This window comes from Mustelus asterias, chromosome 14 (assembly GCF_964213995.1).
Source record: "Mustelus asterias chromosome 14, sMusAst1.hap1.1, whole genome shotgun sequence".
NCBI classification, from domain to species: Eukaryota; Metazoa; Chordata; class Chondrichthyes; order Carcharhiniformes; family Triakidae; genus Mustelus; species Mustelus asterias.
The window spans coordinates 38,662,870-38,681,565 of NC_135814.1; the positions used below are offsets into that span (position 1 = coordinate 38,662,870).

At 42.6% G+C, this 18,696-nt stretch overlaps 1 protein-coding gene across 1 annotated transcript in view; it reads left to right on the plus strand.

Annotated features, from left to right (window-relative positions):
• Positions 1 to 18,696, plus strand: part of itgb5 (integrin, beta 5) — a 123,628-nt gene that overhangs the window by 34,429 nt on the left and 70,503 nt on the right. The window contains exons 6-9 of the mRNA XM_078228209.1: positions 4,056 to 4,217; positions 9,510 to 9,605; positions 9,692 to 9,781; positions 18,082 to 18,216. Coding sequence (XP_078084335.1) covers positions 4,056 to 4,217; positions 9,510 to 9,605; positions 9,692 to 9,781; positions 18,082 to 18,216 — 483 coding nt within the window. The remainder of the gene's footprint in view (positions 1 to 4,055; positions 4,218 to 9,509; positions 9,606 to 9,691; positions 9,782 to 18,081; positions 18,217 to 18,696) is intronic.

Sequence of the window (18,696 nt, forward strand, 5' to 3'; positions counted from 1 at the left end):
ACAAGTCTCCTAGTCCTGATGGAATGCATCCCAGAGTACTAAAAGAGATGGCGGGAGAAATAGCAGATGCACTAGTGGTAATTTACCAAAATTCGGTGGACTCTGGAGTGGTTCCCGCAGATTGGAAAACAGCAGATGTGACGCCACTGTTTAAAGAAGGAGGTAGACAGAAGGCAAGTAACTATAGGCCGGTTAGCTTAACTTCTGTCGTAGGGTAAATGCTTGATATAGCAAGACATCTAGATATAAATTGTCCCATTGGTAAGACGCAGCATAGGTTCATGAAGGGAAGGTCATGTTTGACTAATTTGGTGGAATTGTTTGAGAACATTACATGCGCGGTGGACAATGGGGAACCTGTGGATGTGGTGTATCTGGATTTCCAGAAGGCATTTGACAAGGTGCCGCACCAAAGACTGCTACATAAGATAAAGGTGCACGGTGTTACGGGTAATGTATTAGCATGGATAGAGGATTGGTTAACTAACAGAAAGCAAAGAGTGGGGGTAAGTGGGTGTTTTTCTGGTTGGCGATCAGTGACTAATGGTGTGCCTCAGGGATCAGTGTTGGGACCGCAACTGTTTACGATTTACACAGATGATTTGGAGTTGGGGACCAAGTGTAGTGTGTCAAAATTCGCAGATGACACTAAGATGGGTGGCAGAGCAAAGTGTGCAGAGGACGCTGAAAGTCTGCAAAGGGATATAGATAGTCTAAGTGAGTGGGCGAGGGTCTGGCAGATGGAGTACAATGTGGGTAAATGTGAGATCATCCATTTTGGTAGGAATAACAGCAAAATGGACTATTATTTAAATGGTAAAAAATTGCGGCATGCTGCTGTGCAGAGGGACCTGGGTGCCCTTGTGCAGGAATCTCAAGGAGTTGGTTTGCAGTTGCAGCAGGTAATTAAGAAGGCGAATGGAATTTTGTACTTCATTGCGAGAGGGATGGAGTTTAAAAACAGCGAGGTTATGTTGCAGCTGTATAAGGTGCTGGTGAGGCTACACCTGGAGTACTGTGTACAGTTTTGGTCTCCTTACTTGAGAAAGGATATACTGGCACTGGAGGGGGTGCAGAGGAGATTCACCAGGTTGATTCCGGAGTTGAGGGGTTGGCTTGTGAGGAGAGACTGAGCAGACTGGGGCTATACGCATTGGAATTCAGAAGAATGAGGGGAGATCTTATAGAAACATATAAGAATATGAAGGGAATAGATAAGATAGAAGCAGGGAAGTTGTTTCCACTGGTGGGTGAAACTAGAACTAGGGGGCATAGCCTCAAAATAAGGGGAAGCAGATTTAGGACTGAGTTGAGGAGGAACTTCTTCACACAAAGGGTTGAGAATCTGTGGAATTCCCTGCCCAGTGAAGAAATTGAGGCTACCTCATTGAATGTTTTGAAGGCAAGGATAGATAAATTTTTGAACAGTAAAGGAATTAAGGTTATGGTGAGCGGGTGGGTATGTGGAGGCCACAAAAAGATCAACCATAATCTAATTGAATGGCGGAGCTGGCTTGAGGGGCCAGATGGCCTACTCCTGCTGGTAGTTCTTATGTTTTTATGTTATCATTTGGAATGATAGGACAGGAATTAATTTTTAGCCTTTTGTTTTCATCAGGGTCAGAGAGCTTAATGCCAGGAAGTTAAATGCTTTTCGGTATGAACTCCAAAACAAATTTGAAGTTTTCAGAGCAAAACTACTTAGTTTCTTAAGCTCCCTCGAAGCATCATAGTGAATCTTGCTTCCTCTTTCAGTCAATCTTATTACCTTTTTGAGGGAGATGGCTAACTTAATAATGAATATCACCAAATAACGGGCAAGGTTAAGAAGGCAGGGCCTTCATGAATAACCTCAGCTGGTACAGGAATTGAACTCGCGCTGTTGACGTCACTCTGCATCACTAACCAGCTGTCCAGACAACTGAGCTAAACCGACACCCGACTGTATAAATGCTGTGACTACAAGAATAGGTCAGAGGCTGAAATTCTGTGGTGAGTAACTTCCTTTCTGACTCTGCAAAGCCTGTGCGCCATTTACAAGGCACAGGTCAGGAGTGTGATGGAATACTCTCCACTTGGAATACTCTCCACTTGCCTGGATGAATGCAGCTCAACTGCACTATAAAATTTTGACATGACAGCTGCTTGATTTGTGCTTCAACCACCACTTTAAACATTAATTCCCTCCACCACCAATGCACAATGGCAATGGTGTGCACCATCTACAAGATTCACTGCAGCAACCCACCAATATTCTGTCAACAGCACTTTCCAAACCTGTGACCTAGAAGAACAAGAGCAGCAGATGCTTGGGAATACCACCCCATGCAAGTTCCCCTCTAAGCCACACATCATCCTGACTTGGAACCATATTGTTATTCCTTAACAGTCGCTGGGTCAAAACCCTTCCTAACAGCACTGTGGATGTACCTACACCCATATGGACTGCAGCAGTTCAAAAAGGCGGCTCCCACCACCTTCTGAAGGGCAATTAATGCTGGCCCAGCCAGCGATGCCCACATCCCGTGAAAGAACATACTAAAAAGTAGGTGGAATTTCTGGTGAAGGTTGAAAACAATGACTTTAATCTCCCTGATATTTGGTTGAAGGAAATTTATCCATGACTCAATATTAGATCTGTAATCTGGAAGCAAAAGGCGGTTAGGGAGCTAAGGGAATTATTGGGGAGGAACAGCTGGCTACCATCAGTGTGCAGATGGTGGTTGAACCTGTGCCTGTGGCTGATGTCACCAGGGCAGCTTGCAAACTAAGTATAAGAGAAGTACCAAACGTAGATCCTTGAGGTCTCTGGCAGCAGTTAGAATATCTGCTACCAAAGCTATACCATCGACTTCCTAAAGTATAAACATTACCAACTTGACTAATATTAGCAAGACTGTATTGGACACTCCCTACAACTTACAGAAACGTCTAGCAAAAAGTATCCTTTCCGCTAGGGTGCAGTAACAAATCCTGTGAATCTATCATGGAAAAAAATGCTTTATTTTTGGTATGGTTTCAAATTTAGAGATGAAGAAATCTATGGGCTTCTCACCTAATAATATTGAAAGTGAGGAGGTTAAATTTGACGATTTTGAGAAGGTAGTTTGTTGTGGTGAAAATGACACCTATTAGACGTTTTAGTTATTTCCTCTGAGTTGGGTCATTGAAAGTTTAGCACATGAAAAATATTTGCATTCAGTTTTCTTTCCTATGGGTGGATCTTGCATGGGAGTCTGTTTATGTGGACGTAATGATGTTTTGCAAAGATTTTAACGAAAGGGAACTTTTTCCGTTCCCTGATTTCATTAAGTACTTATGCAGTACCAGAAAATATTCATGATTGGAACGTGTGGAATGTCTGCCCTATTTCTGTGGTTAGTCGATGACATACAATCCTATGCCAACAAATTTAAGGCTATGAACTTGCAACAAGAAGCATGTGACAGCAGAACTGTTCTGTAAAATTATACAATTTCCATAGATTCAGTATATAAGTTCATATAGGATCCTACACACAATTAGAATTTTAATAAAACTATCTGAGAAATCTCCTGGACAATCTATATGCTGGTGGTAATTTGTTAAGAGGGAATCACAAAATATGTAGCGAGCTTAGAAATGATTAACTTACTGAAGCAGTAATGAAATCCAAATTGTATTTGTATTTGACTGATACTCTTGCCAGTACTCAGAAAGGTCGAAGACATAAAAAGTCTTTATTTTGCTTTTAATATTTAATATTTCCTCATTTATTATTAATAATATTGTTGATAAATAGTACTATTGGATAGTTTTTGTTTTATATTGTTCAATCATAAAAATTGCCACAGTAGATGGTTCACAGTTTTATCAAGTTCCTTTATATTGACTATGCAAAGATTTGTGGAGACTGTGGCACTTGTATATTCTGACCACTCATTTAACCATGTGAACTTTGCTGATGGTTTGCCAGGATCTCTAATTACAGCAGTGCTATCCTAAACTATTTATGTTTACAGGAAGCCAGACTTTCAAAATAACACTGGTAATTGTGACCTTATTTGCCTCCTAAGGAAAAAATAGGCTGGCGGAAAGAGGCTTCCCACTTACTGGTGTTTACCACAGATGATGTGCCACATATTGCATTGGATGGCAAACTTGGTGGCCTCGTACAGCCCAATGATGGACAGTGCCATCTCGATGAAAACAACGAGTATAGTTTCTCTACACAAATGGTGAGACTAACCTGTCACTTTTTCGTAAGACAATACAATAATTATATCAGTTCAATATTGATCAAAGGCTTCTTGCTTTATGTCAAGCAAGATACTTGCACATTGTGTTAGGTGCTTTTCAATATGATATATATCCTACAAATTCAATGTAAAAGCCTGAGCTGGGTTCTTCCTAGACTGCAAAGATAATTCTGGCGTGTTCAGTTTTTTTTCCATTTTTATTTATTCATTCATGCAATGTGGGTTTGCTAGTGGTACTATTTTTTTATTGCCCATCCCTAGTTGTCCTTGAGAAGGAGACAGTAAACTATTTCATGAGCTGCTGTACTACAAATGATTAAGGTACCTCCACGGTGCTGTTAGGCAGAGAGTGCCAGGATTTTTACCCAATGGTGATGATGAAAGGATGATATATTTCCAAGTCAGGATAATTTGTGACTTGGCGGGGAAGTTGGAGATGATGATGTTTTCATGCACCTTGCTGCCCTTTCCTTCCAGAGGTTGCAGGTGTGGATTTTGCTGTTTGAAGATGCAGTGAGTTGCTGCAGTGGATCTTGTAGTTGGTAAATACTAAAGTCATGCTATGGTCATAGTGGAGAGAGTGAACATTTAAGGTCTTTAAAGTAAAAGGAGAAGACAAATTTCAGTCAGCAACTCCTGTTTAAATTTTTCCTTCAATCTCGTGGTAATAAATTCAGACCAGTTTTGTTTTGATCTTGTTAATTTTCTAATGTAGAATGGTGCAGAACACGAAACTTTGGCGTGAGTTTCCACACAGACGGACTCTCTGTCTTAGCAAAAATGGCAAATCTGGAAGTCCCGCCCCTGAACCCAGCCCTGCCATTTTCTCAGTGAGGGAATGGGGACTGGTTGTAAATAGCATATCCTTAGTTCATGGAGGCATATGTTGAAGTGCAGCTGCCTCAATTGGATATGATTTTCACTGGTGGGATGCCCAAAACATGACTTGTTCACTTTGGACCTGGTAAAAGAAGATCTAACCATACCAGGGTTCTTTGAAGAGGCAGGATATGCTTTTGGAGAACTAAGATACACTTTTGAATATGGGTCCTGGGACACCTGAGAGAGAGATTATAAACCCTTTAGAATTGTTAAAGGTAGACATGAATGTGCTTAAAATGGCATAAATTCATTGTAAGTATCAAGCTCATTGGAACTGTCAAGGGAGCTGTAAAGAGAAATATCCAGGCGAGGTGTCAAAGGGAGCTATCAAGCTGTCAAATTATTTAAATCTACCCTTAATAGATTTGGAAAAAAATCTATCTACAGCCTTTGAAAAACATCAGTGCTTGCTATTTCGTACTGTCTGTTGATATAAACCTGAGGGTTATCATCCGTGGTATTAGTGCTGCATGACTGATTTCACAACCCATCATTTTCACACTGATGTGCCTCTCTACAGTTTGATTGACAGCCTCAAGTTCTTATGACTACAAATGCTTATTTTTACAAGGGGTTAAAGGAAGTTAAATGAGTGAATGTGTTTTTATCAATGTAATAATTTTACCAAGGCCAGTCTTCTGTCACCATTACCCTTTATGTGCAAAGTGCCGCTCAGTAGCTGCAGTGTACAGGTCAGCCCCAAAGTCTTTCGACTGCTGGCCTGAGTGGAACCGGCTGGTTTTAAACTCCTCTCTACTCCTTCCCCATTGGTTGGGTCTCTACTTGCCCAATAGGGGAGCTCATATTTGATGAGACCCACAGGAAGATCTACTGACAATTCCCCCATGGCCATCGTAACAATCAACGAGAACGTTGATCAGAGAATGAATTCATTGACAGACGTAGTTGAGATAATTCATCTGCATGTCTCACTCGTGGCTTGTAGGTCCTCATGCCACATGATCACTTGTTAAATGGCAGAACAATTCTTCATGCATTCTGAATGTACCAATGATATATTTCCAAAAAATGGCAATATGAAACAATTCCTAGATGTAGCTGATAGTTTATCAGGAGTTGGAGACGTTTTATTACAAACCTACACAGTACAAACAGAAGTACACATCAGATAATACTGACTCATGGAATTATAAAATACATTAAGTAAGGTTGTTCTGCCATTTAACAAGTGATCATGTGGCATGAGGACCTACAAGCCGTGAGTGAGACATGCAGATGAATGATCTCAACTGCCATTTGAGAACATTATTTAATCTCAGCATGGGTCCTGAGGTCTGCCCATGTGGGTACTGGGTGGGTTGGTGTGGTCAAAGGGCGGTGGCTGAGGGGCATGGGTTGGCATGAATTGGAACTATATTAGCCTCAGGGCTATAAAGAATTATGGTGTTGAGAAGGGAGTATAGGCTGGCAAGGAGCATATGGGGGGCATGGTGGGAGATGGCTAGAGGGGTATAGGCTGGCATGGAATATATGAAGGACCATGGGAGGTGGATAAATGGACATGGGTTGGCATGGATGGGGCATGGGGAGTATATGGGGGTAAGGACTGTAGGGTTGTGTTTTGTTTTATTCTTTTTTTCATAACAACAAAATGCTGGAGCACTGAGGCTAACCTTTTGCTCAGCTTGTCTTTGCACCTGGCAATTTCTGAACTCTTTCTGGGGCGAGAGGAATGAGTCCCATTTTCACCTACCCTGACGGAATGTAAATCTGAACTTATGGGGCACTTTCTCCCGGGTTGGGTTTGCAGAGCCAGGAATTGACCTGTTCAGGCCCCTTAAACTTTGCCTAACCTTTAAATTTGTGACCATTTTCTCCTGATCTATGGTTGTTGTAGAAATGGTCTGTTTAACCTTTCTGCATTATTTCCTGATCAGCACACTAAAATAATTATGTTGGGTTAATAGTAAAATTGTACGTAAGATACCAAGTGAATCTCATTAGTGACAGACAGCATGGTTTTGTAAGAGGGAGGTCGTGCCTTACAAATTTGGTGGAGGTTTTTGAGGAAGTGACAAAAACGGTTGATGAAGGAAGGGCCGTGGATGTCGTCTATATGGATTTCAGTAAGGCATATGACAAAGTCCCACATGGCAGGTTGGTTAAGAAGGTTAAGGCTCATGGGATACAAGGAGAAGTGGCTAGATAGGTGGAGAACTGGTTTGGCCTAGGAGACAGAGGGTAGTGGTCGAAGGGTCTTTTTCCGGCTGGAGGTCTGTGACAGTGGTGTTCCGCAGGGCTCTGTACTGGGACCTCTGCTATTTGTGATATATATAAATGATTTGGAAGAAGGTGTAACTGGTGTAATCAGCAAGTTTGCGGATGACACGAAGATGGCTGGACTTGCGGATAGCGAAGAGCATTGTCGGGCAATACAGCAGGATATAGATAGGCTGGAAAATTGGGCGGAGAGGTGGCAGATGGAGTTTAATCCGGATAAATGCGAAGTGATGCATTTTGGAAGAAATAATGTAGGGAGGAGTTATACAATAAATGGCAGAGTCATCAGGAGTATAGAAACACAGAGGGACCTAGGTGTGCAAGTCCACAAATCCTTGAAGGTGGCAACACAGGTGGAGAAGGTGGTGAAGAAGGCATATGGTATGCTTGCCTTTATAGGACGGGGTATAGAGTATAAAAGCTGGAGTCTGATGATGCAGCTGTATAGAACGCTGGTTAGGCCACATTTGGAGTACTGCGTCCAGTTCTGGTCGCCGCACTACCAGAAGGACGTGGAGGCGTTAGACAGAGTGCAGAGAAGGTTTACCAGGATGTTGCCTGGTATGGAAGGTCTTAGCTATGAGGAGAGATTGGGTAAACTGGGGTTGTTCTCCCTGGAAAGACGGAGAATGAGGGGAGACCTAATAGAGGTGTACAAGATTATGAAGGGGATAGATAGGGTGAACGGTGGGAAGCTTTTTCCCGGATCAGACGTGACGTTCACGAGGGGTCACGGGCTCAAGGTGAGAGGGGCGAAGTATAACTCAGATATTAGAGGGATGTTTTTTACACAGAGAGTGGTGGGGGCCTGGAATGCGCTGCCAAGTAGGGTGGTGGAGGCAGGCACGCTGACATCGTTTAAGACTTACCTGGATAGTCACATGAGCAGCCTGGGAATGGAGGGATACAAACGATTGGTCTAGTTGGACCAAGGAGCGGCACAGGCTTGGAGGGCCGAAGGGCCTGTTTCCTGTGCTGTACTGTTCTTTGTTCTTTGAATATCCTAACACGTATAATGCATGTGGTTGTGTTTGAGTTAACATTGATTAAAATTCAACCCAATGTGTTTCCTTTTAAAACAAAATGCCAAACTAATGATAAAAACATGTGAAGTTCCAAGGAGGTATTTTCGGTTCCACAACATTCGTTCCACTTATGAATTAATTATGTTTAATATGTTGCAGCAACTTGCAAAACCTTTCTTAATGTATTTTATAATTCCATGAATCAGTATTATCTGATGTGTACTTCTGTTTGTACTGTGTAGGCTTGTATTGAAATGTCTCCAGCTCCTGATAATCAGCTACCTCTAGGAATTATTTCATATTGCCATTTTAAAATAAAATATATCATTGGTACATTCAGAATGCATGAAGAATTGTTCTGCCATTTAACAAGTGATCATATGGCATGAGGACTTGCAAGCCATGAGTGAGACATGCAGATGAATTATCTCGACTGCGTCACAAAACCTTCACTTTCTAAAATACATCACCACTTTACATGTGGATTTGCTCATGCTACTTTTTATTTTAATTTTCGATCCTGTGATCCTTCAAACAGGTTTTTTTTATGATGTCCCATATTGCACAAGATGGACTGGTTGATGATGAGATGTCAGTGGAATTTTGTTCATGCTTGTTCATTGTGGTGGGAAACTCGGTATCATTTATAGGTCCTGTTGTTCGTTTTTGGAGAGTTCTCTGAAAGGAAATTGAAATAAAGAGCAGGGAAAGCCAAATAGACGCAAGACTGATAAACCTGAGAATGGACAGCTCCATGCAAAGGGAGAAGAGAGAAAGAAAGTAGCACAGGACAGGTGAACAGTACTGAGTGTCAGCCTGCAGTCAAGGAAATGGGAAGTGGCTGCTTTATTCACAGTGAAGGAGTAGAAGTTAATTAAAACTGATGTAAAACTCACACTTGTGATATAACGTGAAATACAGATGTGAATGGTTTCCTTTGATTATCCAGAATTTTTGTAAAATAAGCTTCTCCTGGGAAAAGGAACAGCTCTGAGTAAGCCTGTAATATTGTATCAGCTGCTTGTGAATAACCATATTCAATGCTGTTTGGGACTGTGGGGCAATGTACTGGCTAGGGATGGAACATGTATTTTGATCTTTTTTTTTCTTATTTTGGCTTCAGGATTACCCATCGCTGGCACTACTTGGAGAGAAGTTGACAGAGAACAACATTAATTTGATATTTGCTGTTACTCAGTCCCATTACATACTTTACAAGGTATTGTATGTATTTTTATTTATCTTCTTTATAGTTCTCAGTTTCTGTTTTTTTGTTGAATTATGTTTCTGTTTCTATTTCTGAAGAATTTTACTGCTCTGATCCCTGGAACAACTGTAGAAATTCTTGACAAGGATTCAAACAATATCATTCAGCTGATTGTCAATGCTTACAGTGTAAGTTGATTTGAGTTTATTATCAAAATCAAATGGTGCTTCATCCATGCATATTGTTATACTGAAATGTTTCTGAAATGTAAACACTATTTTTTTCCATTTGAATATTGCTTAGACATACATATTTTTTGCTACAAGCCTGAAATAGTCTGCTTTGGAAAGCTGCATGATCAGCACATTTCCAAGCAGATATTCTTGCTCTTTGGTAGTCTCGATCGCAGTGGTATTTTGTTCTGCGCTAATGAAATGTAGCACCACTTTCTTGGTTTGTGAAACTTTTATGGTCATCTCGCCTGAATAAGCTGAGGCTGAAGCTTCACCTATGGATTAGTGTCTTTGAACGAGTTTCATGTATTCAGAAATTTGGGATTGAACTTACTATTTGTTTTTACAGACCTTGAACTTGCGTTTTTTATCAGTGAGCGGTGTTCAGTCAGCCAGCTCTTGATTCAGTGAAAAGTGAAAGGATTCAACTGTCAGCAAGAACTACCATTTCTTAAAATTCTCTATTTGCCATGTCAATAACTGAGATGTTACGAGTTTTTTGTGAAACATAGTACTACTCATATTGTTGGAAACAAGAACAATAGATAAAACCTTTGCATTCTTACATCCTGACAATCTCCACTTTCGGCAAAGCAAAGACTTTATTTATGTGGAGAAAACTAGTAGTTATTACTATCAGGCATTGCACAGAAACCAAAGAATGTCAATCCAGACAATTTGTAACTTGTCACAGTCTCACATGTCTTCGGTGTGTGAAGCACCTCTGACACCCTTCCAAGTCCTATTATCTGGTATACTTTTCTATAGCTTTGCATTTGGTGTTCCTTGTACACACTTATCTTGGAAGGAACATTGGTCCTGGCAACATCCGTCTAAAACTCCACTGTATTCTCTCTAGTCTAATCACACCCTTCCCGTAATGCAGTGGCAAGAACTGTATGCAGCACCATAGCTGTGGCCTAGTTTTTTTTGCAGTTTTAGCATATTCTGCTCCACAGTTATTAAAGGAAAGTGACATATGAAACATCCTTAACCATTTTAGTTACCTATCCTGCTTTTTTTTAAGGAGATCTGTGGACATAGACTGCAAGGTTGCTCCATTCCTCTACACTTCTCTGTCTCCTACCATTTATTGTGTATTAGAACATAAGAACATAAGAAATAGGAGCAGGAGTAGGCCATCTAGCCCCTCGAGCCTGCCCCGCCATTCAATAAGATCATGGCTGATCTGAAGTGGATCAGTTCCACTTACCCGCCTGATCCCCATAATCCCTAATTCCTTTACCGATCAGGAATCCATCTATCCATGATTGAAACATATTCAACGAGGTAGCCTCCACCACTTCAGTGGGCAGAGAATTCCAGAGATTCACCACCCTCTGAGAGAAGAAGTTCCTCCTCAACTCTGTCCTAAACTGACCCCCCTTTATTTTGAGGCTGTGCCCTCTAGTTCTAGCTTCCTTTCTAAGTGGAAAGAATCTCTCCACCTCTACCCTATCCAGCCCCTTCATTATCTTATAGGTCTCTATAAGATCCCCCCTCAGCCTTCTAAATTCCAACGAGTACAAACCCAATCTGCTCAGTCTCTCCTCATAATCAACACCCCTCATCTCTGGTATCAACCTGGTGAACCTTCTCTGCACTCCCTCCAAGGCCAATATATCCTTCCGCAAATAAGGGGACCAATACTGCACACAGTATTCCAGCTGCGGCCTCACCAATGCCCTGTACAGATGCAGCAAGACATCTCTGCTTTTATATTCTATCCCCCTTGCGATATAGGCCAACATCCCATTTGCCTCTTGATCACCTGTTGCACCTGCAGACTGTGTTTTTGCGTCTCATGCACAAGGACCCCCAGGTCCCTTTGCACAGTAGCATGTTGCAATTTTTTTCCATTTAGATAATAATCCAATTTGCTATTATTTCCTCCAAAGTGAATAACCTCGCATTTGTCAACGTTATACTCCATCTGCCAGATCCTCGCCCACTCACTCAGCCTATCCAAATCTCTCTGCAGACCTTCTACGCCCTCCACACGATTCACTTTTCCACTTATCTTTGTGTCGTCTGCAAACTTTGTTACCCTACACTCAGTCCCCTCCTCCAGATTATCTATATAAATGGTATTCCTTTGCCTAGTTAGACTTACCCAAATGATTTACCTCACACTTCTTCAGATAAAATTCCAATTACTTGGTCTCAGTGAGTTGCAAAGATTGCAGGCTAGCCCAGCAATTGTTGCGTATCCCTAATTGCTCTTGAGGTAGTGGTGATGAACCACCTTCTTGAACTACTGGTATAGGGACACTCACAGTGCTATTAGGAAAGGAGTTCCAGGATTTTGAACCAGTGACAGAGAAGGAATGGCGATACAGCTCCAAGACAGGATGGAGTGTGGCTGCAGGTATTAATGTTTGCATCTTACTTGTGCTGGCTCTTTGAAAAAGCTAGCGAATTAGTCCCACACCCTTGCCCTTTCCGCATACCCCTGCGGAAGCATTCCCTTAGGGTGCTTATCCAATTCCCTGTTAATTGAAATCCATAATTGAATCTGCCTCTACCCTATTTCTTTTCACCTACACTATATTCCTCCTCTTCGATTTGATTTAATTTATTACAGTCACATGTATTGGTATTCAGTGAAAAGTATTGTTTCTTGCACGCTATACAGACAAAGCATACCATTCATAGAGTACTTGGGGAGAAAGAAAGGAGAGGGTACAGAATGTGAGTGTTACAGTCATAGCTATGGTGTAGAGAAAGACCAACTTAACATAAGATGGGTCTATTCAAAAGTCTGATGGCAGCAGGGAAGAAGCTGTTCTTGAGTCGGTTGGTGCATAACTTCAGACTTTTGTATCTTTTTCCTGACGGAAAAAGGTGGAAGAGAATGCGTCCAATGTGCATGGGGCCCTTGATTATGCTAGCTGCTTTTCCGAGGTAATGAGAAGTGTAGATGGAGTCAATGGACAGGAGACTGGTTTGTATGATGGAGTGGGATACATTCACAACTCTTTGTAGTTTCTTGTGGTCTTAGTCAGAGCAAGAGCCATCCAAGCTGTGATGCATCTGGAAAGGATGTTTTCTACCCAACCTGCTCACCCAGTATCTACAATAAACAGAACACACAAGAATCATAGAAAATGTAGGAGTACAGAAAGAGGTAACTTGGCTTATTATGTCTGTGCCAGCTGAAAAACATTTGGAAGTCTTTGAAAGCCCACAGATCTGCCAAGGTGAATGAACATTACTTGATCTAAAAATCTGTCAAAATGAACAAGTTCACATTCTCCTGGATAGCTGTCAACAACCCTTGACGAGCAGACTCTATTGGTGGATTGTAAGTCAACCAACCATTCATTCATAAAGACATTCCAAAACAACAACTGTATCATCAAAACCTCCTGGTGCAAATGACGTAGATAGGAAGAGCAGGGGGATCCTACGAGAGCAATTCAGGGTGTTGGGAAATAGACTAACAAGTAGGGCCTCCAGGGTGGCCATCTCTGGGCTGCTCCCAATGCCTCGTGCCAGTGAGGCTAAGAATAGGGAGTTAGTACAATTGAATGTTTGGCTAAAGGACTGGTCCAGGAGGGAGGGCTTCATTTTCCTAGATCAATGGGAAGTTTTCAAGAGAGGATGGCACCTGTACAAGAAGGACGGGTCACAACTAAGTTGGAAGGGCACGAGTATCCTGGCTGGGAGTTTTGCTAGTGCAGTTCGGGGGGGTTTAAACTAGTATGGCAGGGGGGTGGGGATCAAAATATTAGGTCTACAAGTGTAGAGGCTGGGGACGAGCTTGGGGATGGGACAAGGCTGGCAAAGAAGAAGAGCACTCTGGGGGAGGACGACCTCACTGGGCCTGGAGGTCTGGAGTGCTTATACTTCAATGCAAGGAGCGTAGCAGGTAAGACAGACTAACTTGGGGCCTTAATGCTCACGAGGAATTTGGATGTGGTTGCGGTGACAGAGACTTGGTTGAAAGAGGGACAGGACTGGCAGCTGAATATTCCGGGGTACAAGTGTTTTAGGCGAGACAGAGGAGGGGCCAAAAGAGGTGGGGGAGTAGCGGTATTAGTTGGAGAGCATATTACAGCGGTGCAGAGGGAGGACAATTCAGAGGGGTCGTGTAACGAGTCACTCTGGGTGGAGCTTAGAAACAGGAAGGGCGCAGTCACTATGTTGGGGGTATACTACAGGCCCCCCAACAGCCCAAGGGAAGTGGAAGAACGGATATGTCAGGAGATACTGGATAGGTGCAGAAAAAATAGGGTTGTTGTAGTGGGAGACTTCAATTTCCCTGGTATAGACTGGAAATCGCTGAGAGCTGGGACTCTGAATGGGGAGGAATTTGTAAAATGCGTACAGGAGGGTTCTTTGGAACAATATGTAGATAGCCCGACTAGAGAGGGGGCTATACTGGACCTAGTACTGGGGAATGAGCCCGGTCAGGTCTTCAAAGTTTCGGATGGGGAACATGTCCAAAGATGTGCGGGTTAGGTTGATTGGCCAGGTTAAAAATTGCCCCTTAGAGTCCTGGGATGTGTAGGTTAGAGGGATTAGCGGGTAAATATGTGGGGGTAGGGCCTGGGTGGGATTGTGGTCGGTGCAGACTCGATGGGCCGAATGGCCTCCTTCTGCACTGTAGGGTTTCTATGGGTTTCTATGTAGCAAATAGTGACCACAATTCTGTTAGCTTTAGGATAGTGATGGAAAAGGATGAGTGGTGTCCCAAGGGTAAGGTGTTGGATTTGGGGAAGGCTAACTTTAGTGGGATTAGGCTGAAATTGGCAGCTCTTGATTGGGAGAGGCTGTTTGAGGGTAAATCCACATCTGGCATGTGGGAGTCTTTTAAGGAACAGTTGTTAGGGCTGCAGAACAGGCAAGTGCCTGTAAAAAAGAAGGATAGGAAGGGTAGGATTCGAGAACCGTGGGTAACTAGGGAAATTGAGGGACTGGTCAAAAAGAAAAGAGAGGCGTATGTTAGGTCCAGGCAGCTAAAAACGGAGGGAGCTCTGGAGGAGTACAAAGAAAGTAGGAAAGAACTCAAACGGGGAATTAGAAGGGCAAAAAGGGGTCACGAAATGTCCTTGGCAGACAGGATTAAGGAGAATCCCAAGGCATTTTACTCATACATTAGGAACAAAAGGGTTGTCAGGGAAAAAATCGGACCTCTCAGGGACAAAAGTGGGGAATTATGCTTCGAGCCCAAAGAAGTAGGGGAGATCCTAAATGAATACTTTGCGTCGGTATTCACAAATGTTGACTGGGAGTGTCTCGGAGGGGAGTGTTGAACCGTTGGAGAAAATCTCCATTACAAGGGAGGAAGTGTTAGGTTTGTTAGAGAATATAAAGACTGACAAATCCCCAGGGCCTGATGGAATCTATCCAAGGCTACTCAGGGAGATGAGAGATGAAATCGCTGGGCCTCTGACGCGAATCTTTGTCTCGTCACTGGATGCAGGTGAGGTCCCAGAGGATTGGAGGATAGCTAATGTGGTCCCGTTATTTAAGAAGGGTAGGAAGGATAACCCGGGTAATTATAGGCCGGTGAGCTTGACGTCCGTGGTGGGGAAGTTGTTGGAGAAGATTCTTAGAGATAGGATGTATACACATTTAGAAAGGAATAAACTCATTAACGATAGTCAGCATGGTTTTGTGAGAGGGAGGTCATGCCTCACTAGCCTGGTGGAGTTTTTTGAAGAAGTGACTAGAATGGTTGACGAGGGAAGGGCCGTGGATGTCGTCTATATGGACTTTAGTAAAGCGTTTGACAAAATCCCTCATGGTAGGCTGGTGAAAAAGGTTGGATCTCATGGGATAAAGGGGGAGGTGGCTAGATGGGTGGAGAACTGGCTTGGTCACAGAAGACAGAGGGTGGTAGTGGAAGGGTCTTTTTCTGGCTGGAGGCCTGTGACTAGTGGTGTTCCGCAGGGCTCTGTATTGGGACCTTTGCTGTTTGTGATTTATATAAACGATCTGGAAGAAGGTGTAACTGGGGTGATCAGTAAGTTTGCGGACGACACAAAATTGGCAGGACTTGCAGATAGTGAGGAGCATTGTCAGAAGCTACAGAAGGATATAGATAGGCTGGAAATTTGGGCAAAGAAATGGCAGATGGAGTTCAATCCGGATAAATGCGAAGTGATGCATTTTGGTAGAAATAATGTAGGGAGGAGCTACACGATAAATGGCAGAACCATAAAGGGTGTAGATACGCAGAGGGACCTGGGTGTGCAAGTCCACAGATCCTTGAAGGTGATGTCACAGGTGGAGAAGATGGTGAAGAAGGCATATGGCATGCTTGCCTTTATAGGACAGGGCATAGAGTATAAAAGTTGGGGTCTGATGTTGCAGATGTATAGAACTTTGTTTCGGCCGCATTTGGAATACTGCGTCCAGTTCTGGTCGCCACACTATCAGAAAGACGTGGAGGCTTTGGAGAGAGTACAAAGGAGGTTTACCAGGATGTTGCCTGGTATGGAGGGGCTTAGTTATGAGGAGAGATTGGGTAAACTGGGGTTGTTCTCCCTGGAAAGACAGAGGATGAGGGGAGACTTAATAGAGGTGTATAAAATTATGAAAGGCATAGATAGGGTGAACAGTGGGAAGCTTTTCCCCAGGTCGGTGGTGATGTTCACGAGGGGTCATAGGTTCAAGGTGAAGGGGGGGAGGTTTAACACAGATATCAGAAGGACATATTTTACATAGAGGGTGGTGGGGGCCTGGAATGCGCTGCCAGGCAAGGTGGTGGAGGCGGACACACTGGGAATGTTTAAGACTTATCTTAAGACGGAGTGGGAATGGAGGGATACAAAAGAGTGGTCTCGTTTGGACGAAGGAGCGGCACGGGCTTGGAGGGCCAAAGGGCCTGTTCCTGTGCTGTATTGTTCTTTGTTCTTTGTTCCTGTGGAGAATCCATTAGAGCCTTTAAACACAGCCAGGAGCTCAACCATCCTTTGAATGTTTTGAAACAGCCAAACAAATGACTGAGACTAACTTCAAACATTTAATGAAAAGCTTAGCTATGTGTCAAAACTTTGAAACAGCTAAATAGATGACTGAGATGAACTTAAAGGAGAACATGAAAGCAATAGGGACATTTAACACCAGCAGCTCTGAATTCAATCTGGGCTAGCCTTTGAATGTTGTAGAATGCAGATTTTCACTTTATCCAGTGGATAAAATATGATGCATCCAAATACCTTTCCACTTTCACAATGCTGTTCTTTCCCATGTCGGTTTGCCAGTTGACTGAAGTAACATCCTGGCAAACAAATTGTTTACTGGTCGTTTACCTTTTCAAATGAAGGCCCAATCATGGCCCACTCTAGCAAAGACATACATAACTAGTGCTACAGCATTTCGTAATTACGTGTGATGCAGGCAACATCTTTTGTACTTTCCTATCATATGGTTCCAACCTCCAAATCATAATTCACCCATTGTCCATGAAAGCTCATGCTGTTTTGATTTGCATCACCCACTGTTAAAGTCTGAAATGCCCACTTCCGCAAAGCAATGTTGGGATGGCAGCTTGCTACCCATCCCTTTATCCTGTGTTGCTGAAAATTGCCAGCATCCAGAATGGGGGTGGGAATCCTGGATTTGGGTGCCATCCATCAGTTTTAAAGCCTGTCTGTCACAGGGCCTGCATCAGGATGGGAAAATACTGTCCTAAGTCTGGTTCTAAAATCCAAAATCCCATATGCCTTTTTCACTGCCCTACCACCATCACCTGAGTTTTGCCTATATACTCCCAGGTCTCCTTGTTTAGTTAAGCACTTTGCTTAGCTGGACCTGGTTTAGGGCGAATGACTTGGATCCCTTGCCTGGCTCCTCGTCCAATTTCTTTAAGGGAGTTAAACAAATAGTCGCTGTCTTTTTTTTGTACTGACAGTACTGGTTGCTTCGCTCCGCACCACGCTTGGCCATGTGGGAAGCCTGCCAACTTTAGCTGTGTGGACTTTTGTTTGGGCCCCTCTGAAGTGCCTCCCCCAAAAGGCAACCAACCATCCCCTTTAACCCTTCTCCTGACTTCCTGAATCCCTTGTTGAAACTCCTTATCTCTGACTTATATATGGGCTCTAGACTGGCACTTCTTCTGTGGCCATTGGTACACCTGCACCAAAAATAACTGCAAGTCAAACATTGCCAGCCCTAATTTTAGACGTTAGACTGATATAAGGAAGTTTTTGTTGCATGATAATCAGTTGCCATCATGTTGAATAAACTGATATGAATGTATTCATAATATGTAATAATTTTATTTAATATTTGTCTTAATCTAGAGTATTCGGTCTAAGGTTGAATTAACAGTGGGGAACCAGCCAGAAGACATCAATCTTTCCTTGACAGCCACATGTCAGGATGGAGTTTCACGCCCTGGAGTTAGAAAATGCGGTGACCTTAAAATTGGAGACACAGTAAGTGGTCGATTATCATTCAGTGTGATGGATAAGATGTTTTGTTCTATTTTTAAGCCATTCTTTTAAAAACTATATAGTAAATTTACAGAGCCTCTAACTAAATACACCTTTTTTTATTAAAGGACTGATATAAATACATGGTGCCAACATTGTGATGCCTCCAAAATGAAATGTTTTCCAAACAATGGGTAGCTCCTACAACCATCTCTGCTTGCTAGTGTTGTAAAGTGGAGTAGGTGTTCTCTAACGGACCAATTCAACCCCTGTACTCAACATTTTTCCTCAAATTAAAATTAAATTATCCAGTAGATCAGACTAACAGTTTTAATATAAAAAGAACATGGGAAGTGTTTTTCATAACTTCAATTCAAATAAACAGATAATTCAGATTAAACAACAAAATTTAAGAGTAGTTTCAAATGGAGTTGCAAATTTAAGTGACCTTCATGTTAAGTTCTCACTGTTAATGATGTGACT